We start from the raw sequence: 12,349 nt of genomic DNA on the forward strand, positions 1-12,349 counted from the left end.
AAAGCGTATAAATTATCCGCTCATCAGGTAACTTCGGAACAGTATTTATTATGGTTGAAGAGTATTGAATGTTGTTATATGTTGATTTATGATGAGTTGATGGTAGTTGAGTTTGATTATGATGATTGACAATGATATGATAAGGATGAATGAATTGTGAAGTTGAAAAGTGGATTGTGTTAGTATATATGATGATAATGTTGATGATTTGGTAAGGTAGTTGGAAAAGTATTAATGAGGATTGATTATAATGTGATTTATTGATGTGGAAGTTGAGGATGATGAATGGTAAAGGAAATTGTGGTGTGCTTGGTATTATATGACATAAAGGGTTAATATTGATGAGAAATGAAGTTTGGAATGGTTTAGTTTGGTCTTGGTTGTGTTTTATAAAGGAATTATGGAAATTGTAATTTTGGGTAAAAGTTGGTTTTTGGTGAACTTTGTCTGATCATAACTTTTGTCTCAGTTTTCAAAATTGGGTGAAATTTGTTTAGAATTAAAGACCTTTGAAAACACTTTAAATTGGTATAAAGTTTGTGAAATTTGGAATTTTTTAGAGGAAGTTATGATCATTCAAAGTTGGTGTTAAAAATATGAAATTCTACAAGGTTGCAGAATTTCATGATTTCTGATATGTGCGAGCGCACACCCTGCGAAAATTTTGACCTGTGCGGACGCACAGGCATGTGTGGACGCACACGTCGGGAAGGCCAGTCTGTTAGGGGCGTTGGCACAGGTTGTGCGAGTGAACAGATTCTGTAAGTTTTGTAACCTGTGCGTATGCACACCCCTATGCGTACGCACACATTTTAAAATCTCCTGGGCGTGCGTACGCACACACTCATGTGCGGCCGCACACGCCCTGTTTCTCAAATTTTACTTGTTTTTCAGCTGTTCTACCTTCCCAACAAGGTTGTAAACTTCTATAACACCATTTTAAGACTCTTGGGCTCAATTTTGGATGTTGGAATATGGGAAAGGTCTTAGGAGGCTTAATTTGGGTTTTACTTTGGCAAGTTAGCAAACGGAGGTTTAGGTTTCTGGTGTATTGATGATGAGTTGGTTGAAGGAGAAGGAAGAGTAGTGAATTTGGTGATTTCTGTCAATGAATTGAGAAGCTGATGAACCAATGAATTCAGAATGGAATATTTATGATATTGGTGATGGTCATGATGAGTTGAGAACTTGAAAAGGAATGATTATGGTTAATGGAATGAGTATAAGTGGAAGGGTACTTTGAGCACTGGCCTCTGAGATTGAATATGTGATTATGATATGCATTGTGTTCCGTCGTAAGGGTTGTGGCAGTCTCCCACCTACGTTCAGATGTGAGGTGTGAAGCTGGGCTTCTCATTCATATGTGCTGCTCAAGAGGAAGGTGGTAGGGCACTCTCCCTCGGAACGTTTCCCTCTGAAAGGAGAAGGTGGTAGGGCACTTATCCCTCGAAATTATTCCTCCTGAGCATGGGTTTCTCTCTAATTGCAAGGTGGTAGGGCACTAACCCACGGAATCATGCGACAACCAGAGGAAGGTGGTAGGGCACACTCCCTCGGAATGTTTCCCTCTGAAAGGAGAAGGTGGTAGGGCACTCTCCCTTGGAATTATTCCTCCTTATTTGCAATAGAGAGACTAAGTTTAGATAACCCGGTTTATAGTTTAAGTTCGTTATATATTTATTTATTTTGTTCTAAGCTTGAATATCCGTATGTGATCTGATGTTCTAGGATTGCCTTCGGCGTCCCAGAGCCTTACATCTTACATTATTGGGCATTGTTACCATACTGAGAACCTCCGGTTCTCATTCCATACGTTGTTGTTGTTTTTCAAATGCAGGTCGCAACCCACCGCAGTGAGTTGGATGATGGTAGCAGAGCGGAGAATCTTATTCTATTTTGTTGTTGTCTTGGTTATTTTTTAACTTGTACTCTCACTTTTGTATTTTTTTCCTAGAGGCATGTATTGAGAGAACAGAACATGTATAAGTTGTTTTACTGTCTTGCTTCATGTATGGTCTATATATGGGTAGCCGGCTTAAACTCCGCGAGTCGTGGCTAGATTCTTATGATATTATACTATTATATTTTGATACATCTTATATGTACCTTGTGTTTTAAGGTAGTAGCTTTGCTAGTACGTTATGCGCTTTTCAAATCCTGTTTTTGAGCTATATCCTTCATTAGGCTTCTAGATTATATTATTTTTTTCTATATAAATATGTATGAGCTTTAGAATTATCGTAACCTTTGGTTAACCTTTGCTTTACGGCTAGAGGTAAGGCTTTGGTTAATTGGGGTATTACACTACGTTTTTCATAAGATTCTCCACATGAAGCCATGGGGGTTCCTTGAGTGTCCAAACATTGGAAAGCGAATCGATTTATCACTTACTCCAATTGATGAAGGGTTGCATAAAATTAGTCCACTGTTTCCTTGAGACGATCCCTTGACTCTTGTTCCTCTTGGACAACACGATTAGGATCATAAGGCTCTTGGATTGATGGATATGGACATGGTGGATATGGAGGTGGTGGTCCTTGGGAGTAATTAGGTTGGAAGTGGGGTGGCTCTATGTATGGCTCATATGGTTCATAGGGTGGTTGGTTTGGTGGATAAGGGTTAGGGTCATATGGAGGTGAATGGTGGAAAGGGGCTTGTGAGTATAGTGGTTCAAAACTATGTTGAAGAGGGGGTTCATAGGCATATGGTGGGGCTTGTTGGTAACTACAAGGGGGTCTATTATATCCATCGTCTTAGTATGCACCCTAGAATGGCTCTTGACCATGGTAATTTGGTGGAGGTTGGCTGTCACGAAAGGGTCCACTATAACCATTTTCTTGGGATGCATCGTAGAACGGTCGTTGCCCATGGCACCTTGGAAGAGGTTGTTGCCGAAAGGGTTGATCAAATCCTTGTGGCTCCTCCCATCTTTGATTATTCTGCTCTTAATGCATGTTCTCATTATAGCGTCCATTCCCTGCAACATAATTGGAACCAAACTTATAGCGAAAGGGGTGAGAATTCATAGTAGTAAGAGAAATAAAAACTAATAAAAATTAAAGAAAATAAACTCCTAAAACTAAAAACACTAATAGAAAAACAAAAAGCAAAATTATTTACAATAACCAATAATAAGGCACACGTTTGCAATTCCCCGGCAACGGCGCCATTTTGATGAATAGATTTTTGCTAGTAAAGAATTCACAATAAATTCCTGTTGCAAGTATAGTTTCTAAACTAACAATAATCCTTTCATACAAAAATTTGGTTGTCACTAAAGCAAACCCAATAAAACTTAAACTGGAGTATTTAAACCTCGAGTCATCTCTCAAGGATTTGCAGGGAGGTGTGTTACTTATAATTGGTTATGAGATTGTATCTTTTTGGGATTTTTTTTTGAAATAAGGAACAAGGAAAGTAAATGACAAGAAAATAAACTAATAATTATGAAAACTCTTGGCAAGGTATGAAAATTAGAAGTCCCATCCTAGTTATCCTTATCAATTGTGATGAGAATTGTTCATTGCTCCCGCTTAGTTGACCTCTAACTATGAAGGAAAGTCAAGTGGATGAATCAATTTAATTCCTCAAGTCCTAGTCAACTCCTAAAGAAAGACTAGCTTAGAGATATCCAAATCAACTAGCAACTTCTCAATTATCAATCAACAAAGGAGTTTGATAACTCAAGCATCTCCAATTAATCAATTCAAGCTAAGAATGTGAAAAGCTAAATTAAATTCATAAATATGAAATACCTCAAATTGCATTAAATAAAGAAATCAAATCTAACATGGAGTTCATAAACCAAATTGTCAACATAAAGTAATCAACAAGGAAAAGAAATAAACTAGAATGCTAGAACAAATAAAAGTAGAAGAAAAACTAAACTAAAGGAATATTGAACCTGGAATTGAGAAGAAATAAACCTAAAACAAAGAGAAATCCTAAAACCTAGAGAGAGGAGAGAGCCTCTCTCTCTCTAGAAAACTACATCTAAAACCTAAAATTATGTGAATGAGAGAATGATTCAATGTGGCTTTAGTCTGCGTTCCTGGGCCAAAAACTGGGTCCAAACTCAGCCCAAAATTGCCCCCAGCATTTTCTGCATTTTCTGCAGATAGAGCATGTCACGCGTACGCGTCAGGCACGCGCACGCGTCGTCGTGCGAACTCCAATTCACGCGCACGCGTGAGCCATGCGTGCGTGTTACTTCTCACTGGTTGTCTCCTTCATTTCTTGTGCTCCTTCCATTTATGCAAGCTTCCTTTCCATCCTCTAAGCCATTCCTTCCCTATAAAGCCTGAAAGCACTTAACACACATATCAAGGCATCGAATGGTAGAAAGGATAATTAAATTTGACAGTTTAAAGGCCTAGGAAATATGTTTTCAATTATATCACAGAATTAGAAAGAAATTGTAAAATCATGTAAATTATATGAATAAGTGAGTAAAGAATTGATGAAAACCACGCAAATTAGCTCAAGATAAACCATAAAATAGTGGTTTATCAGGTGTTTCAACTTGGGTTCTTTTATGGTACTTTTTCTGTTTGTATCTTTTTGCATGATTTTTTTAAAAAATAATTCTAAATATACAATAATTCTAAAATAACTTTAAATATATAGATTAACTATAAAAACTTCAATTAAAATATAAAACTTTAATTTAAATATAAAAAATATATTAAAAAAATGTAAAAATCACTTAAGATACTAAGATATCAAAATACTAAATATGTGAAATACTAACAAAAGATACTCAAAAGTTCAGGTCAGACAAAGAACAAAGATTCAAATAATTTTTATATAAATAAACATAGATTTCAATTTTTCTTGTGATCTATATTCATAGTTGTAAGAACCGGACCGGACCGGCCGGTTCGACCGAAAAACCGGTGAACCGGACCCATAACCGGTCCGGTTGAGTGTTGTAACCGGATAAGGAAGAGAACTGCTTTGGGCCGGTTTAAACCGGCCGGTTTTAATAAAAACCGGAAAACCGGCGGTTTTTGGTTAACCGACCGGTTCGGAAAATGTTTTTTTTTTTAATTCCTTGTCCAAAACGACGTCGTTTTGGTTAATTTAAAAAAAAAAAGCCTACGGGTACCCCAGCCCCAAACCCCACCCCCATTTCCACTTTCCACATTTCTGAATTCTGATTCCCCCCAAACCCTAACGGCACTAACCCTCTCCGCCTCACCTCACTCTTTTACGGTGTCACCCAGCCGCCAGCCGCCAGCCGCCTGCCACCCGCCGTCATCCTCTTCGTCTCACCGCCGGCCTGATCTCTGAAGGAACTAAGGAAGCAGGAAGCCAGGAACAGCCGAACAGCACAGGAAGCAGGAACAGCCGAACAGAACAGACTCGCGGGTGTCCATCATCGCCGTCGTCGTTGCCCCGCCGTCGCCGTCGCCCTTGCTGCGCCGTCGAACTCGCCCTTGCTTCGCTCTGCTGCTTTGTCAACCAGGTTAGCTCCAGTTCTCCTCTGTACTCTGCTCTGTTCTGCACTTTTTGCTGTTACAGTGTTATGAATATGCTTGTTGAAATTTCTGGGATAAATATGTTTGTTGAAAGCTTGAATCTATGAAATATGAATTATGTTGTTTTGTTGATTTGTTCTGTGTTTTACATGCTTGTTAAAAACTTGAAAATTTGTTGTTTTATTGATTTGTTCTGGAAATATGAAATATGAATTATATGCTTGAATATATGAAATATGAATATGCTTGTCTTGCTGAATAGGAAATTTAACTATTTAAGATTGCTTGTTGACTAATGCTTGTCTAGGTCTCTAGGATGAATATGCTTGTGCTGTGAATTAATGAATTTAACTGTTTAAGCCTTTAAGGTTGCTGTCTTAGTGAATAAGGAATAGGAACTAGGAAATTTAGGATTGCTATTGTTTTATAATTTTGCGGTTTTGCTACTCCATATTCTTTTAGAATGGCTTCTGCGAATACACCATCAGAAACACCATCTTCGCAAGAACAAGGATCAACTCCTGATGCATCAATCGGAACCCAAAAAAACAATAATAGAGCAAAAACCGATCATGCATGGGGTCATTGTAAACAAGTTGTGGAGTCTGGAAAAACAATTCTGCTATGCATATATTGTGAGAAGCTTATTAGGGGTGGAGGAATTCATCGGTTTAAGCTTCATTTGGCTGGAAAAGGAGGAGATGTTGAGTCTTGTCAAAAGGTGCCAGCTACAGTGAGACACCAATTCCATGAAAGTATTGAAGAGCTTCGAAGCAAGAAAAGAAAAACTCAAGAACAATATGCCGAAAGTTATAATGCTTGTGATGATGTTGAAAGAGAATTTGACGAGATCGAACGTAATGAGATGCAACAACAACAAAAATCCAGGGTTCCAACACCTAACTCTAGAAAAGGAAAACAAGTCAAAGGTTTACAATCCTATTTTCCACCGGCAACAACACCCGCAGCTCAACCAACTATCAAAAGCGTTCTTCAAAGCAAAGAAATTGTGGAGAAGTGTGATATTGCTATTGCGAAATGGATGGTGGATGCCTCTGTTCCATTTAATGTGGTTAATTCAGCTTACTATCAGCCAATGATTGATGCTATTGCAAGCATGGGTGCAGGGTATAAAGGGCCAAGTTATCCAAGAGTCCGTGGGTATTTGTTGAGTAAATTAGTTGAGGATGTGAGGAAAATGATTGATGGTTATCGTGAGATTTGGAAGCAAACTGGATGCACTATTATGGCCGATGGATGGACTGATCGTTGTAGGCGTACTTTGATTAATTTTTTAGTTTATTCTCCTAAAGGAACTATTTTTCTAAAGTCGGTTGATGCTTCTAATATCTCAAAAACTGCTGAAAATTTGTTTAAGTTGTTTAGGGATGTTGTATTTTTTGTTGGTCCTGAGAATGTTGTGCATATTGTAACGGACAATGCTGCAAACTATGTTGCTGCGGGAAGGTTGTTGGAGGCTGAGTTTCCTAAATTGTATTGGTCCCCTTGTGCAGCTCATTGTGTTAATTTGATGTTTCAAGATATTGGGAAGTTGCAAGAAGTGAGTCAAACTGTGTCACAAGCTTCACTGATCACTAAGTATATCTATAATCATTGCTATCCACTGTTCTTGATGAGAAAGTTTACAGGTGGGCGGGAAATACTTCGTCCAGCTCCAACTCGGTTTGCTACTAATTTCATTGCTTTGCAAAGTATTTTAGCTCAAAAGGATCCTTTGAGAGCTATGGTGACTTCTAAAGAATTTACAAGCTCGGCTTACTCCAAAGAAGCCAAAGCTAAGAAATTCGTGGATCAAGTCTTGGATTCTAAATTTTGGAGTCAATGCACTGATATTGTTAAGCTTACTGAGCCACTTGTTCGTGTTTTACGTATTGTGGATAGTGAAGACAGACCTGCCATGGGTTTTCTTTATCAAGCTATTTATAAGGGTAGAGAAGAAATGGTGAAGAGGTTTCAGAAAAGAAAGGTTGTTGATCCTTATTTGAAGATTTTGGATACCCGTTGGGATGCACAACTTAAGAAAAATCTTCATGCCGCTGGTTATTGGTTAAATCCAGCTTTTCGATTTAATGCTGGAGAATTTGAAAAGCACAAAGAAAAATTTCTGGCTTGTTGGATGTCATTGAGAAATATGCTTATGATGATCCTGTACTGAATTCTAAGCTGACAAGTGAGAAGAGGATCTTTAAGAATGCTGAGAAAGATTTTGGAAGACCCTCTGCAATACGTGAACGAACCACTGTTATGCTAGGTGAAATTTTTTCATAAATTTGGTCTTTTACTATTGTGATGTATTAATTATGTGATATTATGATTGTGATAAATTATTTATCTGTTTTTTTATGTTAAGATCAATGGTGGGAATCTTATGGTTGTGGAGCCCCAAATTTGCAAAAGTTGGCTATTCGTGTTTTAAGCCAGACTTGTAGCTCTTCAGGTTGTGAGCGTAACTGGAGTATTTTTGAACACATTCACTCAAAGAAGAGGAATCGGTTAGAGCATCAAAAACTTAATGATCTTGTTTATGTTCATTACAACTTAAGATTACAACAAAGGTACTTTTTTGATTGTTTTAAGTTGAAAGCATTATTTTAAAATCTTAATCATCACATGAGTAACGAAATATATTGATAACAAAGGAACCAAATGAGAAACCAAGTTTATGATCCAATTTGTCTTGATGCATTTGAGGATCATTCGGAATGGATACTGGAAGATTCACCACAATTTTTAACTCCTGAAGAAATTGATGCTTTACGAAATGATCTTGCAAATATGTCTCTTCAATCACCTTTAGATGATTTAGGTATGCTTTTATTTATTTATGAATTTTGATCAACTATGATTTTTGTATGCCTTATAACATGTTTTATATTATTTTCTATCTTGATTTGTGAAACATTATCTATAATGCTAGATCAATTGGATTTGGAAGATGATCGGGATGAAGATGGAGCTAATAATTCTGTGGAAAATGCAAATCAAAATGAAACCAATCAGGATGTAGCTCCACATTTGTCAGATGAAGAGCAACTTGCCGACTTCGAAATCACTCCTTGGATTTAGTTTATGAATTGTTATCCATATTGTGTTTAATTAAGATACTAATGTACTAGTACTAACTACTTTCATGTTTATCTTTGTATTAGTTATATTTAGACTTTGAAACTTGGTTGTTTTTAAAATGTTGGTGAAGAACTAACGATATGTATTTTGAATTTATTAATTTTATGACTATTTTTAGTATTTTATATTTTTTATTTATGTGAAACCGGTTTTACCGGTTCAACCAGCGGTTTATCGGTTGAACCAATAAACCAGTGAACCAGTGACCTGACCGGTTCGATTACCGGTCCGGTTCTTACAACTATACTATATTTGTGTTCTTCCCCTTATACTTGGTTTACCTTATATAGATGATCATTTTAAAATGTAGCTATTGTAAGTTGTAACCACGACCTCTATTTGACCGAGTTATACGCTACTTTGTTAATCGAGTAGTTGCAATAGTGCGTCTGAATTATTATGACACCTTATTTGAAATTGTTATCCGATCTATAAGTCCTCAATTATCAAGATATGTTGATTGGATCATAATTTAAAATTCTTATCTGAGCTATAGGTTCTCAACAGCCAAGTTGTGCTGACTAAATAAAATGTCATTTATATTCTACTGACGATCTGATTTTCTGCCGGTAAAGAAATTCACAAATATAATCGCGTTGTAAGTATAGTTTCTAAACCAACAGAGAATCCTTTCGTACAAAAGTTTGGTTGTCACAAGTAACAAAACCCAATAAAATTTATAACCGAAGTATTGAAACCTCAGGTCGTCTCTCAAGGAATTGCAGGGAGGTGTGTTATTATTATTGGTTATGGAAAAAGCATATTTTTGGGTTTTGAAATAATGAACAAGTAATTTAAATGGCAAGAAAAATAAATAAATTAATAATTAGAAAATCTCTTGGCAAAGTATGAGAACTGGGAATCCTATCCTAGTTATCCTTATCAGGTGTGATGAGAATTGAATTTTGCTCTCACTTAGTTGACCCTTACTAAATAAAGGTAAGTAAAGTAGACTAATTAACTTGATTCCTCAGTCCTAGTCAACTCATATGGAAAGACTAGCTTTGGAGGGATCCAAATCAATCAGCAATCCTAATTTCTAATCAACTGCTGAGTTTGATAACTCAAGTGTTACCAATTACTTAACCAAAGCCAAAAGGGGAAAATAAATCTAAATTAAATTGAAAGCATAAAAAATAGAATAAAACAATCATGAATCTGAAATACCTCAATTTGCATTAAATAGAATATTCAAATCTTAACATGGGAAAGTTCGTAAACCAAATTGAAAAGATAAATAATAATTAAAGTAATAGAATAAATAAAACTAGAAAGTAATTTTAAAGGGATATTGAACCTGTGATTGAGGAAATAACCATAAATAAGAGGAATCCTAATTCCTAAAACCTAAGAGAGAGGAGAGAACTTCTCTCTCTCTACGAGATTTTGTTTGATTCTTCCATTCTCTGGCTTATATTTTGTGTTTCTAGATTTGGAATTGGGCCGAAAAAGGGTTTAGAAATCGCTGGGGCATTTTCTGCAGATTCCTGTACGTGGCGTCTGTCACGCGAGCACGTGGGTCACGTGTTCGCGTGGTCTGGAGTTTTTCCTTGTCACGCGTTCGCGTTAGTCACGCGTATGCGTCATTTGCATTCTGCTCAAGGCACGCATCCGCGTCAGTCACGTGTTTGCGTTGATGCCATTTCGCGCTAGGCACGCGTCTGCGTCATCCATGCGTTCGCGTCACTGCCTTTTCTTCAAAACTCTATTTTTTTGCTTTCCTTCTATTTTTGTATGTTTCCTTTCTGTCCCTTAAGCCATTCCTGCCCTATGAGACCTGAAAATACTTAACACACAAATCACAGCATCGAATGGTAATGAAGGATAATTAAATTTAATATTTTTAAAGCATAGAAAACATGTCTTTCACATATATCATAAAATAAGGAAGGAGAAGTAAAACCATGCAATTCATATGAATAAGTGGGTGAAGAATTGATAAAAACATTCAATTTGAGCACAAGATGAATCATAAAATAGGGGTTTATCAACCTTCCCACACTTAAACAATATCATGTCCTCATGCTAAATCCAAGAGAAAGGGTAAAGTTAGAATGGTGGAATCTTATGCAATGCAGTCTATTCTAAATGCAAGCTACCTACATGAAACATGCAATTCTAATTATCATCCACCTATATATATATATATATATATATAGAGCTTACATGTGGTTAATTTGATTCATTCTTTCAAGGAATCATATAGCCAAGCCTATATCACGTTAAAGCACTTTCACAATTGAGTTGAGTTAAAATATTTCAAAAACTTGCAAGACAGTTAAATAATTAAATCTGGATATATGGAGATGAGCTATTGAACCCTCACTGGATTTGTGTTTACTCTCTATTCACTCAGTGTTTGGGGTTAATCACTCTATTCTTTTCTATTCATGCTTTCTAAAACTTTATTCTTCATCTAACCAATCAACAAATATACAATGTATACATACAAACATCATGAGGTCTTTTCAAGGTTGTAATGGGGCCAAGGTAAAGGTAAGGGTATATATAAGGCTAAGTGAGCTATAAGTTGAATCCTTAATTAGTCTAAGATCTCACCTAACATATACATTCTCTATAAAAATTTAAAATTATCCTGGTTTGCCCAATTTTTCCCACTTTTGTGTCACATACTCCATGTGCATTGATTTCTTTATTAAACTTATCATTGGGGCGAATCTGTCCCCTTATTTAATTACTTAAATAAATAAATTTTTTTAATCTAAAACATAAACATAAAATTTTCAATGCACAAGGTACTTTCATTTATTTTGGTTTCATATGAGTATGCTCCCAAAATCTTGATTATTTTATTAATTTAATCCTTTCCTATCAACCCATGTTCCCACGTTTCCCCACACTTAGTGTGTATCACAATTTCTATCTTAAGCTAACCAAGGATTCAACTTGGGATTTTTAATTTATTTTTTTGCTTAAGGCTAGTAATGTGGTTATAGAACAAAAGGGGATTAAAAGGCTCAAGGGGGCTAACAAAGGTGACGTAGGAGGTAGGTTTATTTGGGATAAGTGAGGAAAAATTCAAATGATGGCCTCAATCATATGCGGGTATGTATCTACATTCTATATTGGACATATAGATTAAAACAAAGTAAAGATTACAAGCATAGAAAAGAAGTGCGAAACACACAGGAATGAAATTTATGGTTAAATGCAACCATACAATTAAGCTCAAAAACTCTCGGGTTGTGTGTTCTTTGGCTCAAAAACCATATATCAGTTATGTATGTCATGCAAGTAGAAATCCAGAGTTCCCATTATTCTCAATCTATATCTTTGAATGGCTCTTAAAAAATTTAGTGTTATTCCTTGAAGAAATGTTGTTAACTAACTCACATTTGTTGCTATATATATACAGTGTGTGGATTGTTGTGATTCTGTTATACTAAAGTCTCTAGTTTACTCTTTTTATTTTCAATTAACCTAAATTATCATATGCAAAAAAGGTAAACTAAACTAATTAATCCATATATTCTATATCACAACTTAATAAGCTAAAAGTGCAACTAAACTAGATATCTAAGATATATATATAAACCAAAGTGCAAAATACAAAAATACAATAAAAGAAAAATATGCAAGTACTGGAAGATAAATAAGATAATATAAAATAAAAATAAAAAAAATAAAAATACAGAAAAATGAGCAAAATAGGACAAAAAGAAAGTCTAAAAAGTGGTTCACCAAAATAAAGTTTGCCAGAG

At 35.8% G+C, this 12,349-nt stretch overlaps 1 protein-coding gene across 1 annotated transcript; it reads left to right on the forward strand.

Moving 5' to 3' along the window:
* Positions 1-1,204: 1,204 nt before the first annotated feature.
* LOC112786135 (uncharacterized) lies at positions 1,205-8,567 on the forward strand. Its single transcript, XM_025829546.1, has 7 exons — positions 1,205-1,234; positions 5,295-5,467; positions 5,943-7,608; positions 7,665-7,752; positions 7,852-8,056; positions 8,141-8,307; positions 8,419-8,567. Exons 1-7 carry the CDS (start codon positions 1,205-1,207, stop codon positions 8,565-8,567), a joined length of 2,478 nt encoding a protein of 825 aa, XP_025685331.1.
* Positions 8,568-12,349: the final 3,782 nt, after the last annotated feature.

Source organism: Arachis hypogaea, chromosome 20, assembly GCF_003086295.3.
Source record: "Arachis hypogaea cultivar Tifrunner chromosome 20, arahy.Tifrunner.gnm2.J5K5, whole genome shotgun sequence".
NCBI classification, from domain to species: domain Eukaryota; kingdom Viridiplantae; phylum Streptophyta; class Magnoliopsida; order Fabales; family Fabaceae; genus Arachis; species Arachis hypogaea.

Coding starts and splice junctions, on each gene's coding strand:
- LOC112786135 (XM_025829546.1), top strand. CDS start 1,205: ATGGTTAATGGAATGAGTATAAGTGGAAGG. Junction 7,753..7,851: donor ACGAACCACTGTTATGCTAG/GTGAAATTTTTT, acceptor TTTTATGTTAAG/ATCAATGGTGGGAATCTTAT. Junction 8,308..8,418: donor ATCACCTTTAGATGATTTAG/GTATGCTTTTAT, acceptor CTATAATGCTAG/ATCAATTGGATTTGGAAGAT.